This window comes from Pipistrellus kuhlii, unplaced genomic scaffold (genome assembly GCF_014108245.1).
Source record: "Pipistrellus kuhlii isolate mPipKuh1 unplaced genomic scaffold, mPipKuh1.p scaffold_m20_p_5, whole genome shotgun sequence".
Taxonomy (NCBI): domain Eukaryota; kingdom Metazoa; phylum Chordata; class Mammalia; order Chiroptera; family Vespertilionidae; genus Pipistrellus; species Pipistrellus kuhlii.
In genome coordinates, this window is record NW_023425551.1 from 80,840,297 (window position 1) to 80,862,834 (window position 22,538).

The 22,538-nt window shown below is 39.5% G+C and overlaps 1 protein-coding gene across 1 annotated transcript; it reads right to left on the minus strand.

Moving 5' to 3' along the window:
* Positions 1 to 5,639: 5,639 nt before the first annotated feature.
* On the minus strand, positions 5,640 to 22,158 carry SNRPC (small nuclear ribonucleoprotein polypeptide C). The gene is made up of 6 exons (XM_036415336.2): positions 22,042 to 22,158; positions 21,683 to 21,725; positions 16,216 to 16,324; positions 12,581 to 12,670; positions 9,997 to 10,101; positions 5,640 to 5,985 (listed from the first exon to the last, which is right to left on the minus strand). The coding sequence occupies exons 1-6, from the start codon at positions 22,047 to 22,049 to the stop codon at positions 5,861 to 5,863; spliced, it is 480 nt and encodes a 159-aa protein (XP_036271229.1). The 5' UTR covers positions 22,050 to 22,158; the 3' UTR covers positions 5,640 to 5,860.
* Positions 22,159 to 22,538: the final 380 nt, after the last annotated feature.

Sequence of the window (22,538 nt, forward strand, 5' to 3'; positions counted from 1 at the left end):
TTTGATTCCCAGTCAGGGCACCTGCCTGGGTTGTGTGCAGGATCACTATTGTGGGGGATATGCAGGAGGAAGTTGATCAATAATTCTCTTCCATCATTGATGTCTCTCTCTCTCTCTCACTCTTTGAAATCAATAAAAAGTTTTTTTTAAAAAAAAAAAAGAAAAGAAAAATGAGCCTAAGTAAAATACATGATTCTAGAGGGGATGGTATACCGTAAAGCACATGTGTCAAACACAAGGCCCGCGGGCCAAATCCGTCCCGCCAGGCCTTGCAATGTGGCCCGCACCACGCTGTCATCACTGCACTCTGCTGCGTTTCCATCACAATGACAGTTTATGACTGTTCAGTAAACCGTTCGGCCCGCGATTTAGGCTGGATTTTAGATTTTGGCCCCTTCTCTGATTGAGTTCGACACCCCTACCGTAAAGGAAAAGGAATATAAGGACAACATTAGATCAATGGACAAAAATGAAATATGGCTGATAAATGAAATTATCAAATCAAAGTTCTATTTTCTGAGCTTGATAACTAAACTATGATTGTGTATTTCTTAGGAAATACACAATCAAGTGTTTATGGTAAAAGGCATGATATAAGCAACTTTCAAATGGCTCAGAAAAAATATATGAAGACAGCAAGCAAGCAACTAATAAAGCAAATGGATGAAATGCTAACAGCTAACAAACAAGTGGTGATTCTGGTCAAATGTACATAAGTGTTCGTTGTAAAGTTCTTGCAATGTTTCTGTAAGTTTGAAATCCACTCCCCGCCCCTCCTTCCCACCTCTAAAAAGCAAAGATAACAAATAGTATTCAGAATATTTTATTCCTGCACTTGTCTGTTAGAAGTCTAACCCTTAATTGGGAGGGAAAGAAGTCACTCCAATTGGTTAACATTTATTAACATTTTCATGAAAACCAATATACCAGGCCAGCCTTCAGGACACTTGTCAGAGAAACCTCAGGCAGGCCTGGCTTTTTTCTCTTCACCAAATGTATCTAGGAGCCTAAAAGATACCACCTGACCGAACCTGTGTAATGGGGGCAATCACCACTGGTCTTTTTCCACAGAGGACCAAATTAGCCTGTGGCTAGGTGGAAGGATCCCATTTCTCAGGCAGTTGGGAATCAAGGGGACCGGCATTCTGACAAACCATTGGACACATGGTAGTGGAAATAACTATTGGGTCGGCAGCTAAGTAATTGCGGATTTTTTAAAGAAAATCAAAGACAATTTTTTCATGGAACTAAATAACTTTATTCTGTAATGTATTGCCCATTTTGATCAATGACCTCTTGCCATCTTTCAGGCAGCATCATAATCCCACGTTCAAAAAACTTCTGGTTTTTATTAGCAAAAAACTGAATCAGGTACGATTTGACATCATCATCATTATTGAAATTTTTACCATTCAAGGAGTTTTGTAAAGATCGAAACAAAAAGTAATCAGATGGTGCAAGGTCAGGACTATATAGTGGATGTGGCAAAACATCCCAACCAAGCTCCATTAATTTTTGCCAAGTGACCAAAGATGTGTGTGGCCTTGCATTGTCATGATGGAATACAACACATTTTTGATTTGTCAATTCGGGCCGCTTTTCTTCAACTGCATTGTTTAATTTCGTTAGTTGTTCAATGTAGACATCAGAATTGATCGTTCGGTTGGGTGGTAAGAGTTCAAAGTAGACAATTCCTTTGTAATCCCACCAAACTGATAACAAAACCTTCTTTTGATGAATATCAGCTTTTGATGTTGTTTGAGTTGGTTCACCTGGCCTGCTCCACGATCTTTTCCTCTTGATATTGTTGTAAACAACCCATTTTTCATCGCCAGTTATCAGTCGTTTTAAAAATGGATTATTTTCATTACGTTTCTTTAGCAAATCGCAGCTGCTAATGCGTTGCGTTAACTGTGATTCTTTCAGTTCGCGTGGAACCCATGTATCGAGTTTTTGAACATAGCCAAGTTGTTTTAAGTGATTTTCAATGCATGTATGTGATACATGAAGCTTCTCTGCAATCTCACGTGTTGTACTGTGACAGTCCGAATTGATTATTGCTTTGATTAGGGCGTCATCAACTTCAACTGGACGACCAGAGCGTTTTTCATCTTTGAGTGAAAAATCACCAGAACGAAATTTGGCAAACCAATTTTGACACTGCCGTTATTTTAAGGCTTCGTCACCATAAACAGCACATAACTTTTTATGAGCTTTTGATGCGTTTTTCCCTTTGCGGAAATAAAAAAGCAAAATATGACGAAAATGTTCCTTTTGATTTTCCATTTTTCAACGAACGCCAAACGAAAACTACAAAACAGATCAAAAAACTTTTTTTACTGATTAACAGCTGAATAGCCAACTATCAAATAACAAAATGTGTTTTACATTTGTACTACGTCTGCAAACCTAAAAATTCAACTGAAGCCATATATGTGTGAAACCAGCAATTACTTAGTTGCCGACCCAATAGAACTTTAACTATATTCCCCACGGGTTTATATCTGCCCACGGAAAAGGAAGAAAGTATATAACCCCACATCTATGCTAACTTCTTCAATTCTTGATGTCTAGTAGTACTGCTTCTTATATGCTCTGGAAAAAGCTTCCTTTTAAAAAGACCTGGGTTGCCCTAGCTGGTTTGGTTCATTGAACAGAGCGTTGGACTGCAGACTGAAAGGTCCCAGGTCCAATTCTGGTCAAGGGCATGACCTTAGCTGTGGGCAGGATCCCCTGGAAAAGGTCATGGAGGCAGCTGATTGGTGTTTCTCTCATCGATGTTTCTAACTCTCTATCATTCTCCCTTCCTCTCTGTAAAAAATCAATTAAAAATAAATCAATAAATAAAAAGATGTGGGGTGTTTCTAAATACTTGAGGCTATTTTTAAAAACTTAATAGGTATCTGTGAGCTTCTGTGTATACAAAACAAAGACACTCTGTTCACCCTTGGCCTGACCGAGCCATCCAAACCAGAACTTGCTGACTCACAGGTAAGCTTAGTTGCCAAGGGTTCCCTTAACAAACTCTTAAGTCTGCAGAAAATGTTAATAACAAATCTGAGCTACAAATTTAGACACATAAACTATCAATTTCTGAGAATGAAGTTGTCTTTAAAAGATGTGACAATGAGACCTAGCCAGTGTGGCTCAGTTCATTGGGTGTAGTCCTATGCACCAAAGGGTTGCCTGGTCCATTCCTAATTGGGATGCATGCCCAGATTGCAGGCTCAATCCCTGGTGGGAGGGGGCATGCAGTCAATGTGTCGCTCTCACATTGATGCTTCTCTTTCACCTTTCCTGTCTCTCTAAAAAAAATCTGTATACTCTTAGATTATTAGATCCTACAGCAAAGTTTGCCAAACCCACTAACAAATATTTCCTAGGGAGCTTTCCCAAAATGCAAATTTCCTAAGCCCCACACAAGGTATACTGAACCAAAATCTGGAATCTTTATTTTGAATAGGGAGGGTCTGCTATGATTCTGAAGATCAGCTAAATTGCATACTGTTGGTTTATGACATAGTCTGCCGTAACATAACTGTAACAATAACCTCAGATGACAAAGATGGTTTGTTTTTGTTATGAAATAATGATTCAAAGTCCAAAACATACAAGGTGACCAGACTGTCATTCCCCTGTCCTCCAGCCACCCATTTATTTACTCTTTATGGGCAACTAATACTACTGGTTGTTTTATCTGTCCTCCCAGAGATCCTGTATGCATAAAGGCATTATAAATATTTGCTTTAAAAAAAGAATAGCAGGAAACAATACTTTGCTATGTGAATAAATCAAGGTGAAGAGCATGTGTTATCTTGGAAATCTTTCCTCATTAATACATAAAGAGCTTCCTTATTGTTTTTAATTTTTTTTATTTTTTCAAAGATTTTTTATTGATTTTTTTAGCAAGAGGAAGGGAGAGAAACATGAACATTGATGGCTACCTTCCACTGGGCATCAAGCCCACAAACCAAGCATGTGTCTTACCAGGAATCAAACTGGTGTGCAGTTTGATTTGTGTGCAGGATTGCGCCCAACCAATTGAGCCACATTGACCAGGGCTTCCTTATTTTATTTTACCCGGCATGAAATATGCCCCTTTGTGTCTGCATCATACTTGATAAATGTCTTTTCATTAGACCTGTTATTTCTACTAGTACTTTCGCTGCAACACATAATCATATATATGTCATCTTGTACATGTGCAAGTGTATTCGTTACAGCTAGGGCAATCCAGCAGCTCAATCAACAGTCTGTCCTCTGCGCGAAATGTGCGCGACTCGGGGGCTCTGCCTTTTGCCGCTCCCCTGAGCTTCCGCCTTACAGCCCAGATTCCCTCTGTGTGAGCCTGGGGCCCGAGGGTCTAGCCCAGAACTGGGGTTCAGTGCAGTCGGAACTGGGGCTCAGCACAGTCCGGAGCTTTGGTCTCCTTCTCACTAGGGCAATCTAGCAGCAGAGTCAAAAGTTAGTCCTCTGTGCGCAATGTGTGCACCTCCGGGGGCTCTGCCTTTCGCCGCTCCCCTGAGCTTCCACCTTACAGCCCAGATTCCCTCTATATGTGTCTGGGTCCCCAGGGTCTCGCTCAGAACTGGGGTTCAGTGCTGTCGGAACTGGGGTTCAGCACAGCCCGGAGCTTTTATCTCCTTCCCGCTAGGGAACGCCAGCCAGGCACTCAGCCGCTCCTCCTCTCCGGTTCCGTCCTCTCCGCGCACGCACTGTGTCTCTGTACCTCAGGTTTTTACAGCTCCTCTGATTTTCCTTCTGGTTTTCTCTTTCCTTCTCGTTGTAGAATTTCCAGTCAGTCAACTTTCCTATAGTTCTGGGTAATGTCCACTTTATATTTTAGTTGTATTTTATTGAAATTATTGTGTGAGGCTGCAGTTAGGCAGTTACCTATGCCCTATCTTGGTTTTCTCCTCATCTCTCCTGCAAGTGTATTCGTAGGATACATTTCTAGATATGGAAATGCTAAATCAAAGGCTATAGGTAATTTTGATATTGCCAAACTGCCCTCCCCAGAGGTTATGACTATTTTCACTCCTACTTGCAATGTGAAATAGTTTAGATTTACAGTGAATTGAATATGAACAATGTCTATGGCGAACTTTCTGGATGGTTCTCTGAAAATACTATACCTTTATAGCCCAGTGATATAACAAATGACATTCTGAAAAAAACCTCTGTACCATGGAAATATGAGTAACTTTACTATTGCTATTAGAAATATTTTTGACTATTTGAGACCCAAGAAAAAGAAGAGCTGGGAGAAAAGAGAAGTTGAGGTTAAGGCAATCCTGCTATTCTTAGCTGACATGCATGCATAGTAAAGTTTTTTCCCCGACCTCAGTAAAATTTTTCACTTACTACACAAAGTTTAAATCATGTGAAAAATTAACCAATTGTGCTGTTTACTACTTTAATTAACAAAAAAGCTCTGCAAGTGTTATAGCAAAAATCTTGCACAGGAAAAGTTTATTAAATAAAGGCAGGCTGTCCAAAGGGACCCATTCTGTAGCTAAGGAAAAACAGTGTCATGCAGAGGGCATGTTGAAGAGAATAAGCTAGAGAAACAACTGAACTAGTTCATCTCCTTTAGAATACACAAACACAGAGGGAGGAAAAAAGGAACACATTTTTAGCGAAAAGAGTTGATATTTTTATTTTCACATTTCACAATACAAACGAAAATCGCTTTTTTTTTGTCCCACTCCTCCCCTCAAACACTATTCTCTTTTAGATAGGAAGAGGGAGGGAGTCTTCCTTGCCTGCTGTTAGAAAACACCCAGAGTCACAGCACCTCGATCTCCTGTGAAGTAGAACAAGTAACAGAAGCCTGAGAGAAAGAGGCTCCCCTTCCTCCTTATCTGTCTGGTCGAGTCATTCCGGGCCGAGTGGGCACCATCATGGGCCGGGCCGGGGGTCTCATCATTGGGGGCCCAGGCATCATTGGCATGTGCCCTCCCATAGGCGGCCTCATTCCAGGAGCTGCAGGACAAAACAAAGAAAAAGAGTCAAAAAATACTTTGGGAAACCTTTGACGGGACTTCAATTAAAGACAAAAAAAGTAGCCCTCCCTGCAAAATGCTGCAAAAAAGACACTTGTCAAAATAATGCTACAAATTCATCACATCTTTAAAATCTTTAGACATTCTCAAACAAAGACAAAAGGTCAACACAAGAACCATATGGGAATCATAATCTAATGATAGTAAGGGGGAAACCACCACTAGTTCCCTAAATTGACCTTTTTTCTCCCTTAGGAAAATTCACAACCAAGTCACATGTTATTTAGTCAGCTCTTTAAAACAAAAACAAAGCAAAACAAAACAAAAAAGTCCCATCTTTTAAAAAAAATATATATATATATTTTGATATTTTACAGAGAGGAAGGGAGAGGGACAGAGTGTTAGAAACATCAATGAGAGAGAGACATTAATCCGCTGCCTCCTGTACATCCTCTACTGAGTATGTGTCCACAATCAAGGTACATGCCCTTGACCAGAACCGAACCTGGGACCCTTCAGTCTGCAGGCCCACGCTCTATCCACTGAGCCAAACCAGTTAGGGCTTAGTCAACTCTTTTAATCACTTATATCCACCATATAACCAGGAGCTATTTCATGGATGTACACAGGCACAGAAGACAATCTTACCATTAGCATTTGTTCAGAGTGGTAGGAAAGGTGAGCAGAGGCCCATGCTGAGAACCTGTTAGTAACTATACTTAGCTCAAGTCACAAGACAAATATTACGCAATAATGTGATTTATAACAATTACCATATACACAAAAATGATTTTTTTTCTAATGCATTTTAGAACTATTCATGAATTTTTTCAAGTGTCAAATCAATACACCAGCCAAATAAATGAGCCAGGGGAGGGAGGGCAAGCAGAGAGGTAGAGGTTGCAGAAAAACACAGGCAATTTCATGGAACTGATAATGTCCTACATCCTCAGCTGGGTATTCATTTTATTATGTCTCATCATCTTCATGCTATATATTTCCTTTTTAAATATAAATTTTTACCTTAATTAGCTATTTTTAACTAAATCATTTTGATTAAAGACTTGCTATAAATGGTTAAAGAGAAAACTATATTCAAAGCTAAATATAGCCTAATCACAAAAAGTGAAACAAAAGTATTTCAGACACAAAACTCAACAGGTATATAGTTTTTTAAAAGATTAATTTCAACAGGAATAGAGAATACTACTACACTATTAAATACCTTATTTCAAAAAATGCCCACCATGCCGAAACCGGTTTGGCTCAGTGGTAGAGCATTGGACTGCAGACTGAAAGGTCCCGGGTTCAATTCCGGTCAAGGGCATGTACCTTGGTTGCGGGCACATCCCCAGTAGGGAGTGTGCAAGAGGCAGCTGGTCGATGTTTCTCTCTCATTGACGTTTCTAGCTCTCTATCTCTCTCCCTTCTTCTCTGTAAAAAATCAATAAAAAATAAAAACAAAAAAAACAAAAAAAGCCCACCATAACATAACTAGCATACAGCATTTCTTAGAGAAAACTGATCTAGACCAAAGATTAAAAACAAGGCATCTGAAAATTTGTTTTCTTTGATCTCCACAGTGCATTTATTTTTAATTAGTTGCCAACATTGGTAATTAAGAAGTCTAATTACTAATAAATCTAGAATTCTTTTCCAACTTATTATAGAAATCTTCAAACACACAGAGAATAGAAAGAAAAGAGAATAATGAATTCCCATGTACCCATCATCCAGGGTCAACAATTACCCACCCATGGCCAATTTGTCTCATCACCACCCAGTCTTATCCGTGCCCATTACCAACTACTTCATTATTTTAATGCCATCCCCATAACTTATTATTTTATCCTGGCTAATAACAACAACAAAATACTCAGGAGAACTCGCAACACCAAGTTGCATTCTCGAATGTCAACAATTGGCTAAAGCCGAGTTCTAGAAGTCTTCTTTAGATGAGTTATGCATTCCCAGTTTACAACCAAACCCTCTAGAAATTTGAACTTATGACTGATTTAAGAATGCCAAAGAAGCCATTTAAGTCACTTAATGATTGTGTTTTGGGTTCAAAGAGAGCAAGGCAGGAACTCATTTTATCTATACTTTCCCATCTCAGTGTTTCCCAAAGTGTGATACGCGTACCCCCAGGGGTACGGGAAGAGTTTGGTGGGGGTACACGTTGCACTGGAGCTTGGTGGGGATATGCACTGCACCATGCTTAGCTGCGCCTAATTCTATGTTCTCATGAGTACGAGGGGTACTCAGCGTTATGAAAATTATAGAAGGGGTACAACCAGCAGTAAGTATACTTCTGGCTAGGAAGCTACTTTAATACTTTGTACCTTGTTTTACCAGTTGAACTGTAGGTTTCTTGCATCAGATGTATTTACTCTAGTTACATAATTTAACTATTCTGCAAATAAAATACGAGAGTAGGAAAAGAACTGTTTATATGAAATCTAAGTTGATATTTAGTAAGATTCAGGCAAAACATCTCCCCCAAAAGTGCTCACAAATTTGGTAGGTGAGATGATCATAAAAGACTGGCACTAGATTGGCTCACAAGGTCTCTAATCATTTCATATAAAATGAAACTAAAGTTGCCCTAGTTGGTTTGACTCAGTGGATAGAGGGTCAGCCTGCGGACTGAAGGGTTCCAGGTTTGATTCCGGTCAAGGGCATATGCCCAGGTTGCGAGCTCATCCTCAGTAGGGGGACTGCAAGAGGCAGCTGATCAAGGGTTCTTTCTCATCATTGATGTTTCTCTCTCTCCCCGCCACAACCCTTTCCTCCCGGAAATTTATAAATATATGTTAAAAAAAAAAATCAAACTAAAGTTGGTAAAGGATACATTATGAGTATGGTTTATTGATTTATGCAAGAAATATAGTGTTCCAATCAGCAGCCTTGTTTTCAAAGCAAAGGCCTTGACCATGTTATCAGGAACATTTTCAAATTAATGCACATTTAAGTTTATGTTAAAATAAAACGTTTAGGTGAACGGTTCCCCCCCTTGAATAAAAGACCGACCACCAGGCCTAAGTGCTTTCCATATACTAATTTGGTCTAACTGACCTCCAAGATTAAAAATCATCAATAGGAGGTAACTCTGCTCCAAATCAAAATCAAGAAAAGTAGCAACACAAGTTTGTATCTACCCCTTTTTTTATGCCCCAGTGGGAAAAGCTCATCTACCTATCTCTTTATAAATTAGGGGCCAGTGCACAAATTCGTGCACAGGTGGGTCCCTCCCGGTCCAGTTCCAATTGGGGCTGATTGGGGCCACCTGACCAGGGAGGTTGGCTGTGGAAGTGCATTGACCACCAGGGACAGCTCCTGCATTGAGCTTCTGCCCCCCGGTGGTCAGTGCACATCATAGCTACTGGCCAGTTGTCCAGTAATAACAGCTGCTTAGGCTTTTATATATATATATATATATATATATATATATATATATATATATATATATATATGGCATATATATATATATATACACACACACACATACATACACATATACATATATATATATGTATATATATATGGCCCAAAGTCAGAAGGATACAAGGAAACAGGAGGGAGAAGAGAAAAAGCAGTAGCCTTATCCTGCTTTTATTTCATTTTATTTTTTTAATGTTTTTATTGGTTTTAGAGAGAGGAAGGGAGATGAAGAGGATAAAAACATCAATGAGAATCATTGATTGGCTGCCTCCTGTATGCCCCCCACCAGGAATCGAGTCCAAACCCTGGCATGTGCCCTATCCAAGAATTGAACTCATAAGCTGATACTCAACCACTGAGTCACACCAGCCAGGCATGCCTTATCCAGCATCCATTTATATTGGTAAACCAAATATTAATTTTTCTTAAGCATTATAGATTCACTAAATTTAATTTGTTGCAATAATACAGTTAGACAGCCAATTAAGAATTATATTTAAATGGAGCACTAAAACACAATGGAGCATTCTAGAAGGATATTCAAACTTACCAGGTCCCACTGGCATCATCCCAGGAGGAGGAGGACCCATCATTGGCATCATAGGAGGGCCCCCCATATGGGGCGCTGGCATCATACCGGGGCGAGGTGGACCCGCTGAAATTAAAACATGGGGCCTGAGGTTAATATATGTTTATACATGCATGAACAGTTTATCTCCTTTCAGCACTTAAAAAAAAACATTTTTAAAATATATTTTTATTGATTGCAGAGAGGAAGAGAGAGGGAGAGATAGAAATATCAATGATAAGAGAGAATCATTGATCCGTTGCCTCATGCATGTCTCCCACTGGGGATTGAGCCAGCAACCCAGGTAGGTATGTGGCCTGACTGGGAATCAAACTCTGACCTCCTGGTTCATAGGTCAATGCTCAACCACTGAGCCAAGACAGGCGGGGGAAACAGTTTATCTTTTTTTTTTTGTATTTTTTTGATTTTTTTTACAGAGAGGAAGGGAGAGGGATAGAGAGTTAGAAACATCGATGAGAGAGAAACATCAATCAGCTGCCTCCTGCACACTCCCCACTGGGTATGTGCCTGCAACCAAGGTACATGCCCTTGACCAGAATCGAACCTGGGACCCTTAAGACTTAAGTCTGCAGGCCAATGCTCTATCCACTGAGCCAAACCTGTTAAGGCAGTTTATCTTCTTAATGAAACTAACAATTCCTTATGATCTGGTCCAAATCCTATAACAATAAACTTCTTATGGTCTTTTAACAGATCCACCAAAATCAGCATGCCACAAAACTTTATAACTGAAAAGCAGGAACAAGCCTATCTAGACAGAAGTATAAAAGGAAGTAAGATTCCTCAGGTTAAAAAAATAACAAAATCTTTATTTTTTAAAAGGGGATATTATACCTTCTGAAGCACTCCGGGGGTGGGGGGGGGGGAAGCTGAGTACTTAATTAAGCCTGGTTTCATTTCAAATTTTTTTCCTCAGTCACTTTGTTGCTACTTCTTTCTTTTTTAATCTCTATTGTTGAAAGTATTACATATGTCCCCCTTTTCCCCATCCACTTCCTTCAGCCCGCCCCCCCCCCTTCACCACCCTATTGCCTGTGACCATGGGTTATGCATAAATGCATACAAGTTCTTTGGTTGATCACCTCCCACCCACCTTCCCCTGCCTTCTCCAAGATTTGGCAATTTGTTCCATGCTTCCATGTCTCTGGATCCACTCTGTTCATCCATTTATTTTGTTCATTAGATTTCACATGACTGAGATCATGTGATACTTGTCTTTCTCTTACTGGCTTATTTCACTTAGCATAATACCCTCCAGGACCCTCCTGCTGTCTCAAAGGGTAAGAGATTCTTTTTTACTGCTGCATAGTATCCCACGGTATAAATATAGTACAGCCTTTTATCCACTCATCTACTGATAAAAAGCTGATGAACCTAAACCTAATTTCAGATTTTTAAAAAATCATAGTCCAGGTTTGAAAGATTATTTGAAAATACAAAGCTGTCTATGCAGAGACATTTCTGATGTATCATTTATAATAGCAACAATTGAAAACAATTTACATGTCCATCAATAAGAAATAGTGAGGTTAATTCTGACACATTCATTCCATAGACTATTGGACTAGTAAAATAATGGAGTTGAGACCCAGCCTGTCACGATAGAGAGGGAGGTAACTTAAGAGCTGCTGTGAGCTGTGGCTGGCCAGTCCCAGGATGATGGGAGCCCACAACGTTTTGGTGGGCTATTAGTGATCCACCTGTGCACAACTATTATAAACAGCCTCCTTACTTCTGTGTTTATACCCATGATCACTTATAGCAGTGGTCGCCAACCTGTCGAACCTCACAGACCACAAATGGTCTGCGGACCACTAGTTGGCAATCGCTGACTTATAGGACTGAGTTTAGGTCTCTGAGATCAAATTCAATCTGAAACCTTCCAGAAGAGCCAAAGAACACAGCTACTCAATTTCCTCCTGTCTATCATGCAGAAACAACACCACAATTCTTATCTTTTGCAAGGTATATAATTATACATACACAAAAGCCTAATATGCAAATTGTTCCCACGGGAGTTTGACCAGGAGAAGACTGGGAGTTCAACCACTTGCTATGATGTGCAATGACCACCAGGGGGCGGCGTGGAATAAAGGCAGGCCCAGCCAGTAGCCGGAAGGCCCCGATTGGTCCTGATCGCCAGTCAGTTCTAGGGATCCTTCCCATGCATGAATTTCACGCACTGGGCCTCTAGCATTGGCATTAAGTGCGTTAGAAAAGAAAAAGACTGAGAAGTTTATCCGCTACTTCTATCCTCCAGTGTTATGTTCACAGCAGTAATTTAATATATTCAGCAATACCTCCTCATATATTAGCTCATCCAATCGCACACACATCCTGAGCTTTCCACTGAATCTGTCTCAGACCCACATGGGATGCCACAAATATCCCAATAATAATGCAATCAGAAGGTAACTAAAAATATTTCAGAAATTATACCACTAAAGCTGTTTTGTTACTATGTATTCATTCAATGAGGATTTGACAAGATCAAAGTACAATCTGCTCAGTTATACCCCTTAAGATAAAAATGTTATAAACTTACGAAGACTGGGGGGAGGTGGGATCATCGCCCCTGCAGGAGGTGGAGCTGAGAATGGAGTAGGCGGTATTTTTCCTTGCTGAAATGCTGCAGCTATAAAGTGAGAAAAACACACACACACACACACACACACACAGTAAGAATTCAACAATTCATTTATTAAAATAACTAGTTTCTTCTAATTTTTAATGGTCCCATTTATTTCATTATAAATAGCAATCATCTAAGATTACTACATCATGGCCTTTATGGTTTTATTTATCTATACTTTTAAATGTATTTTTATTGATTTCAGAGAGGAAGGAAGAGGGAGAGAAAGAAACATCAGTGATGAGAGAGACTCATTGATCGGCTACCTCCTGCCCACCATGTGAGCTTATACCCTGATCAGAATCCAACTGTGACCTCTTGGTTCATAGGTCAATGCTCAACCACTGAGCCACGGGGTTGGGTAGCCTCTATGTTTTGTTTTGTTTTTTCTTCACTTTTAGTTTTTTTAATGCCATTTTGGAACATAAGTTCTATGCTGGTTAAATATGTATTCAAACATATTTACTACGATTCTGGTGAAACTGATAGGTAGGAGAGAAACAGGCCTGGCATTTTGTGGGTGGTGACTGGGGGTTTACCAAGGGCTCCATCCCTGCTCAAGGGCTGTACTTCCTGTCACATTCAAGATGTCACGGGCTCCTGGGCTCCTGAGTGTGTGTGTGCAGAGTAGGGTAGTCTCTGCTCAGGCTGCACCAGATTCAGTGAATAAGAATATAGGATGCCAGGCTCGACTGTGATTGAACACACAATACAATATACAGATGATGTATTATAGAATTGTATACTTGAAACCTATATAATTTCATTAACTAATGTTACCCCATTTCAGTAAAAATTAAAAAATCAAGAAAAAATAAATACAATTTAAAGAAAAAATGCATGACAATAACTTAAACTTCTAACTCACGTCAACAGCAAATAATTTTTAGCATAAGTGTCCAGTTAAGCCCTTATTTGACTAATGGAGCTACAAGCAGGAGATGTGAGGACTGAAGGAGGGACCTTAGAATGTATTTCTCTGCTCCCTCCCTGCTAATCCTTCAGAATTGCACACAAGCCTCAACTGAAGGCCACAGCTCTGGCCGCTGAGTCCTGTCTACATGACTTTCTCCACCAAGTGCACTCTCAGGGCTGCTGCAATGGTGAACGCCTCAGGGTGAATGCCAGGGTGGAGGACAGATTTCACTGAAAGCAACAAGGGAACATTCACTGCTGTTCCTCACATGGAGGTTTCAATGGCGGCAGGGTGCAGGGCCTTCTGCATGCTTGGTGGAGGGCTACGGGGTCAGCCTTGAGCAATCACCCAGACAGATGAGGGAGAGGAGGAGAGGGTGCAAGCCTGGTGCATGGGTGTGGGGCTGTGCTCTCAGTACAGGAAGATAAAGCCCAGTGCCTGGGTCCCATCCAGCTTCATCTTTCTCTGATTTGAGGTGCTTTCTGCAATAATGAACACATAATACAGAGGTCTCAGCCTCTATGGTTTTAAAATCAACTTTAGGCTTTCACCAGCTAAAATTGCAATTGATTGTTTTATTGATTTGGGTTTTTTAATTTAATTGTTTTTATTTAGCCAGTGTTTCTATGGTTGAATTAACTACGGGAGATTAAAATGAAAAACTCCTATTAATGCTTACGAAAGAGAAGTGGTAATCTTTAATCTATAGATTTGGTTTATAACCAATTCAAGCCATTCAGTTTTATTTGAAAATTATACCTGTCCAAAAACCAGGCATTATAAACTTCTATCCTTCCTATATCTTTGTCCTAAGTCAAAACAGTGTGTCGTTTGGTTTACAGTTTATAAATGAACCCACTAAGCTGAGAGACATGAAAGAAGCACAGATTTCAAAGCAAGAACCTGAGGGGAGGGAGATTATGACCTTAAAATAATGTCCAATACAGACAATATGAGGCACAAATTAAAACAAAAGAGACTGAAGATTATACATATTTTGTTTTAAAAAGGAGTCATAATACTAAAACACACACTCATAAAAGTCTATTCCTGAATGTAAGTCCTTCCCAACTGAGTATAGTCTGCAGCCCAGGCACCTCCCCCACATCGTACTATCCCCCACCAGTGCAGAGGGTCAAACTATTCAAGTAAATCACTGATAATTCCAAAATACTTGAGCTAGCATAGCTATTTTTGAACAGCTATTCAATTGCCTTTCAATTGAGTCTGCGCTCTGCAAGGCATCATATCCCAATAAGGCACCACCCACACCCTGAAGGAAAGAACAGCTTTTAAAGACTGCAAAGAAAGCGCCTAAGCCATTGGCTCAGTAGCTGACTCACTGTCAACATAATCACGGACATGATGTGGTGTGCTCCTGAGGCCTTGCCTCCTCTCCTCCAAAAGATCTCCATCAAAAATTCATCCTAAATTCTTTTCCTATCTACAAAAAATAACTAAACAAGTCCACTGAGTGGCCAGATTATGATGATCTCTGAACACAAAATAACCTGGCCACTCAGTGTACTTATGTAGAAGGGAAAGCTTGCAAATCTTGATATGTCAAGGGACCAGGAGATAGTGGCCCCAGCTCTGGCTATAAAGTCCTCTGCTTCTTTCTAACTACCCACAATGCAGTTCTTATACATGGAAAAACCTTATTTTAAAATCCCAACTCTGCAGTCAGTCTACACTGAGTGGCCAGATTATTAGGGTTCAGAGATCATAATAATCTGGCCACTCAGTGTATAATGCTAATCTTTAATGCCAAGAAATGTCTAGTATTTTTTCAAATAAAGGAAAAGATTACATTAGAATTAATTTTTTCAAATAAAATGGGACAATATCTGAGATTTGCACATTAATAATCCAGGAGGGATAAAGGAACTAGGTGAAGGTATTTGGTGGCTCTCAACTAGGGCAATTTTGCCTTCTTGGGGACAAGAGGCAATACTTGGAGATATTTTCAGTTGTCACACTGGGAAATGTTACTAGTGGGTAGATGCTAGTTACCGCTGAACATCCCACAATGCACAGGACAGCTCCCACAACAAAGAATTATGCAGCCCCAATGTCAGCAGTGCTAAGTTTGAGAAACTTGGTATAAACGAAACATGACTACTGGAGCAGGTGCTGGGGAATGAGAATGATTGGGGAGCAGCGGTCATGGGAGATCCACTCATTAAACCTGTTTGAAACTTTCCATAATAGTTTTGCTTTAAAAAAAAAAAAATCACATCACAATCAAAGTCCACATTTGCCTGCTAGATCTGAGTACAATGAATAATTAAGAAAGGCTGTTTCAAATAGACCAGTATGATTTATTTTATAATAAAATGAATAAAAACTATGGATCACTACAAAGGAGGTTTGCATCAGTAAAGAAATATTAGGCAACACATTCTTCTCTGCCCCACTTCCCAGTCTAATACCTGATTGCTCTAACCTCAATAATTAATATTAATGTGTTCCAATAGCCCTGGGAAACCAATGACCTTCCACTTCTTTCATTTAACACATCAGAACGCTTCTATTTATCATTCAGAATGAGTTGCTTCTGTGAAAAACAACAGAGACAGGGACAAGAAAGAATGGGACCATTCTACCACCAGAACAACAGACTGAAACGTACTTGTTTTGTCAATCAGGCTCTGAGCCTGCTCTTCCATCCACTTCTGATAGTAGTCTTTCACATTCTCTTTGTGCTTCCTACCACTGCAGTGTGTCTTTCTCACAGATGGCTATAAAACAAAAAGATTATGTCAGTCACAGAAACAAATTCCCAAAACTAGCAATTTTATCAAGGCCTCACCTTTATATAGAGGTGGCCTGGCTACCTTTAGCAGCTTTAGCTAATGCACCATTATAAACGTTAGCCAATAATGTACTGTGGTCATTTATCTACCATGTTTTTAGCCAAACAAGGGGTCAGCAAACTTTGGCCTATGGGCAGAATCGGATTCTGTGAAAGAAGTATTGGAACACAGCCACATTAATTTATGTATTGTCCATTTCTTCTCTCTACAAGAGTCAAGTAATTGTAATGAAGACTGTATGCAATGACCATAAACCTAAAATAATTATAATCGTGCATTTTAAGAAGTTTACCAACCCCTGATCTATTTTAATGCACTTCCTTAGATTATTCTATGGCAAAAATTTTAAAAAAACTTACATTTAAGTAACACTATTTATAAGAATATACTCTTTTAAATGATTATGGGTCTAGAATGACTTTATCTATTAAAAAACACACACAAAAACAACAACACACAAAACACCAGAAAAAAGAAAAGACTTTATCACACTAGCACGTTAAACATACTAATCAGAAAGAACAAACTACTGATACATGCTATATTGATGAATCTCAAAAACATGTTAAGCAAAAGAGATCTGACACAAGCACTGTAAGATTCCATTCATATGAAGTTTTAAAAATACTTTTATTGATTTCGGAGAGGCAAGGGAAACAGAAATATCAATGATGAGCTCAGCCAGAGTGGCTCAGTAGTTGAGCAGCAACCTATGAACCAGGAGGTCACAATTCATTCCCAGTCAGGGCACACGCCTGAGCTGTGGGCTCGATCCCCAGTAAGGGGCATGCAGAAGGCAGCTGATCAATAATTCTCATCATTGATGTTTATTTTTTGAAAATATATATTTCTATTGATTTCAGTTAAGGGAGAGGGAGGAAGAGGGACAGAAACATCAATGATGAGAGAATCATTGATCGGCTGCCTCTTGCAAGTTCCACACTAGGGATGGAGCCCGCAAGCCAGGCATATGCCCTGACCGGGAATCAAACCCTAATCTCCTGGTTCATAGGTCCATGCTCAACCACTGAACCACATAGGGTGGGCCAATAAATGAAGTTTTAAAATTAGTAACACTGACCTTTAGTAAAAACCATATCAGTCAGAGTTAGAGGTATAGGGGACTTACTGCAAAGAAACACAAGGGAACTTTCTGAGGTGATGAAAATGTTCTCTATCTTGACATATCCATCAAGCTGTAATCATTTTACAGGTCATCAAACTGTACACTTAATAAAGTTTGCATTTAATTGAACATAAATTATAATGAAATTTATTTTTAGAATACCACAAGATTATTACCATCTATTTCTGCTGAAGAACTTGTCTCAAAACCTACAGCCAGCTGAAACCAGTTTGGCTCAGTGGATAGAGCATTGGCTTGCGGACTAAAAGGTCCCAGGTTTGATTCCGGTCAAGGGCATGTGGGGTGTGTGCAGGAGGCAACTGATTGATGTTTCTCTCTCATCGATGTGTCTAACTATCTATCCCTCTCCCTTCCTCTCTGTAAAAAAAAAAAAAAAAAAAAAATTTAATAAAAATATATTTTAAAAAATAAACCAAAAAACCTACAGCTGGTAAGTGGCAAACCCAGGCCTAGAATCCAGATTTCACTGAAATGCTCCCCATGACTGCCCAACCACTTCCTACTAGTCTGTTGCTCTGAGTGATTGCTTCGCTGGCAGCAGATAACTAATAAATATCACATGGGTGGTCCACATTTCAAAATGCTATTCACTGTCCCCAAAACCACTGCTTACACTATTCGTACAACAATAATGCCTCAAGTCTAACAACAAAATCATGCCTCGGAACCAGTAAAAGTTCCCAAATTAAGCACTGAATGTTTTATATGTTTCCAAGTCCATCACAGGAAACTCCTTCAAATCACCATGGAAATGTCCTAATGTTTTCCAAGCTATCATGTTCAAACAGTATTACAAGGGTTCCTGATGCTCCTCATGTAGCATTTATACTAATAAAAGCCCAATATGCTAATTAGACTGGGTTGACCTGATAGCTTCCAAATGTCTGGGTTTCCCCAAATTCCCCCAGCCCCTACACTTCCCTCTGTAAAGGCACAGAACAAGTGAGACCCCTTAAATAAAAATCAAAGGTTTCCAGCAATGGTGGGCCTCTCTCATCACAGTCATTTGGACTGGATGGCACTTGAGTATTTATCTAGGTACCATGACAGAGAAACACAAGCTCAAGTCATGATCTCTGCCCTTAAATAATTCACAATCTTATTAGAGTGAGTGGATGATAAAAGCACAGTAATGACATCAGAATGTAAGGCAACAATACAGAAAGAAACAGAAGCAATTGCTAGGATGATTTTTCCAACAATTAGTACAGAGTATGTGCTGTGAATTAAATTTAAAAAAAAGTGTGTGAAAGTAGCTGCTTCATGAGTATGGCATCCCTTCCTATTTTAAAGGAAGCTGAGTTCCATTTGAACTGTGTGTTATGTTATGATACGTGAGGCATAGAGAAGGCCCTAAGTGTACTCTGCTTTGATATCTGAGACATTTTAAAATACAGTATATATATTTTATTGATTTTGTACAGAGAGGAAGGGAGATAGAGAGTTAGAAACATCAATGAGAGAGAGTCATCGATTAGCTGCCTCTTGCACACCCCCGACTGGGATATGCCCGCAATCAAGGTACATGCCCTTGACCGGAATCGAACCTGGAACCCTTCAGTCCCCAAGCCGTCGCTCTATCTATTGAGTCAAACCGGTTTCGGCTGAGACATTCTTTACTGTCCAATGTGATTTATTTTTGTATACCTTAGTTTTGTAATAGTTAAGTTACTAGAATAATACATCTTGCTATAAAATATTACTAGAAGATCAAAAGATCAGGTGACATTTATTGTTATTTTCTATAAATGAACACAATCTCTGGTATGCTAAAGTGACAGGTATTACAAAAACATTCAGATAGGGAGACCTACAGGCTTGATTACAAGTGAGGTTTACTATCATAACCCAAGTTTATTGCTTAAAAAAAAATCAGGGAGCCAACTAGAAACTGAACTAAATATAAGCCCTTGAAGGGTAATGTAAATTGGATAAGCTTCCCTATTACAAGAGCAACAAGAAAAAATTCAGACACAAGAATGCATTGCATCTACTCTAAGTTGCTACTGAAGAAAAAAAAAATACTTAATACACATTGTAAAGAGATTTGTTCAAAGAGGATTTCCTAGAGTAGGTGATATTTCAATTTTTTAAAATGTGAAGAGGTTAGCTAGTTAAGAAAAAGGTGTAGGGGTCCCGGATTGCAGAGGGTGCAGGCTGAGGGACCCCCTACCCCTCACCTTCAACCCCTGTGCACGAATTTCATGCACTGGGCCCTTAGTTTATTATAAAGACAAACCTTTCAATTTTCTGAATTCTGGCATTAGCAAGGTCCGTAGATATATAAAAATAGTGCTGAAAAAGGATAAAAGACACAGCCCTTCACAAACAATTTCAGGAAATTAAGATTCTCCAAATGACTTAGAGAGGAGGTTAGGGACAAAAACAAAACAAAAACAAAAAGACGGGATCTACAGGAAAGCTACTACTAACACAAACTTAATTGAAATAGTTTACTCCAGGACATCTATAACATCATTCAGAACCTTGACGAAACAATAAAATTGTTAATTTTATTAAATCTCAATCCTAAAGTTCATGTCTTTTTAATATTCTGGGGGACAAAATGGGAAATATTTTGTCAAAACACTTCTGCCGCACGCCAAAATACACTATGTCGAAGAAAAGCAGGCATGCTATTGTTCAAGCAGCCTCTTTCACGGAACTGTATTTTATTTGAAAGAACAACTAATAAACAAACTGGTTATTCAGATTTCTAAAAAAATAAATGAATAGCCCTGCTGGGTAACTCAGATAGTTGGAGCATCATCCTGTACACCAAAAGGTTGCCGGTTCGATCCTTGGTGTGTGCTGAAAGCACTAATCAATCTTCTCTCACATCAATGTTTCTCTCTCTCCCTTCTTCCAAAAAAGCAATCAGTGCTTAAAAATCTGATCTTTAAAAAAAAAAAAAAAAATCAAAATTTTAGAAAACTTTATCTGCAAGCTTGCCAGCTTCCAAATATTTAAAAGCCATTTCTAATTAAATTGTGACATTAATCAATGAGAATTGTTACATTAGGTAATCAAAGGGAGAAATGCAAAACTGAGTGAAATAGTATTTTCCAAATAACCAAAGCATGTTACAAAATCAGCCATGGTAAAAAAGATTCACTCAGAGTGTGAGAGACGAGTAAATTTTAATGTAATTGAATATAGAAAGTTTGATGTTTTCAGATTCCACATTACAACTAATCCTGGGTTGAGTTTTGGTGCAGACACATAATGTATTAAAGAATATCTACAATGATCTAAGAAATCTATTAAAGTACTCTTCTGTTTTTCAACTCTATATCCATGTGAGGTTGGATTCTTCATATACTACAAACCAAAACACATGCAGCAGATATAATGGAGAAGAGAATTCAGATGTCTTCCATTAAGTGACATATTACTGATATTTGCAAAAATGTTAAAACGCCATTCCTCATACTAATTTGTTGCTTTGAAAATAGTTCCTTCACTTTTAAAATGTTAATCGTGTTACAAGTAAATAGTGTTTATTACTACCTAAAATATATATATATAGTGTCGGCCTGTGGACCCCCAGTTTCACTTCCAGTCAAGGGGGCACGTACCTCAGTTGCAGACTACAGGAGGCAACGGATAGATGTGTCTGGAATCAATGTTTCACTTTCTCTCTCTCCCCTCCCACTCTCTCTAAGAATCAATGGAAAAATATCCTCAGGAGAGGATTAAAAAACAATAATTCTGATTACTGCTCAGAGCTCAGAGAGCTACAGACAAAAAAAAAACTTAAGTACTCAGCTTCAAATTTAGGAATTTCCGATTTTATCAAATCAAACTATTTGAGTCGCCTTGACACAATCAGCTTTTTGAGTTTTAGGACATTTTCCTGGATTTTTACTTATCATATACTTTTCTTTTTTTTTCAAATTCCAATTTACTAAAGCTTTATTATTTTGGGTCTCCAGTGAAAGCACTGGCTGTTGGAAGACTAGTAACTCCAAATTCTGAAAAGTTACAGGAAGAGTAGAAAAATAAACACTCAAATTATTTTCTCCAAGCAGTAGCCCTTCAGCCTCAGCAACATGAAAACCACAAACTTACACCTAAAAAAACAAAAGTCTAACTTATTACATATAAGGTTTTGTGAAACTATAAAGTCAACTTACAGAGTCATGGGTGAGGTATGTATCGCAGTAGTCACAATAAAACCTGCAAAGAGATGGAAGGTGGAGGAAAAGAGATGACAACCAGTTAATAGATGCCCACCCCCAAAGTGCTGTTCACTGAAGGCAAAAAAAAATTAAAAATCTAGTAACGATTCGTACAAGGCAAAGAGTCCTTACATAAGCCAGGCTTTTTTGTTGCCCAAGGCGGAGAGATCCAGAACCCTCCCGGCCTCCCTCCCCTCCCCAGACTCTCTCGCTTCCCTGGACGCTTCAGGAGCCAGAACCCGCTCTGTGCGCCCTCACGGGCCACAATTGGTGGCTGTGACCGCGAACACCCCCAGATTCAGGGCCCCACTCACTTCGGCATGTTGTTCTGCAGGCCGTTGGCACTCCGTTGGCCACTCCGCGACCGCGCCGCCGGAAATGACGCACACAGGCAGCGCCGGCGCCGCGGAATCGCGAGGTCTCAAACGCGACTTCGGAAATCCTCCCCGTCATCCAATCAGTGTGCCCCGCGCCACTGCGCCGGCTTCACCGGGTCTGGAGCCGAGTGGGGGCGGGGCTCTCCTGTCCCCTCACCTACTGGAAGACTGGCGCACTAAGGGTCCCTACGAGGTTCAATCCACGGGCATTTATTTTATCTCAGTTCCTGATTATTTAATCTGGAAGCGTGCTATTCATTCTCTGGACCAATATCTAACAGTTACCACTGTGTGCCAGGCTAACTACTATAATATTAAGTACTGAGGAGAGAGCAGTACAAAACAAGTAAGATCCCCGTCCCCCTGGAGTTGACATTTGAGTTGGGGAAGACGGAATAATAAATCAGTATGTCGTAGGTTAGATGGAACCAAGT

Excerpts from the sequence above, each read along its gene's own strand:
- SNRPC (XM_036415336.2), bottom strand. Across the intron at positions 16,325-21,682 it reads CATACCTCACCCATGACTCT|CCATCTGTGAGAAAGACACA; the intron begins GTAAGTTGACTT and ends TTTGTTTTATAG. Across the intron at positions 10,102-12,580 it reads CCCACCTCCCCCCAGTCTTC|CGGGTCCACCTCGCCCCGGT; the intron begins GTAAGTTTATAA and ends TTTTAATTTCAG.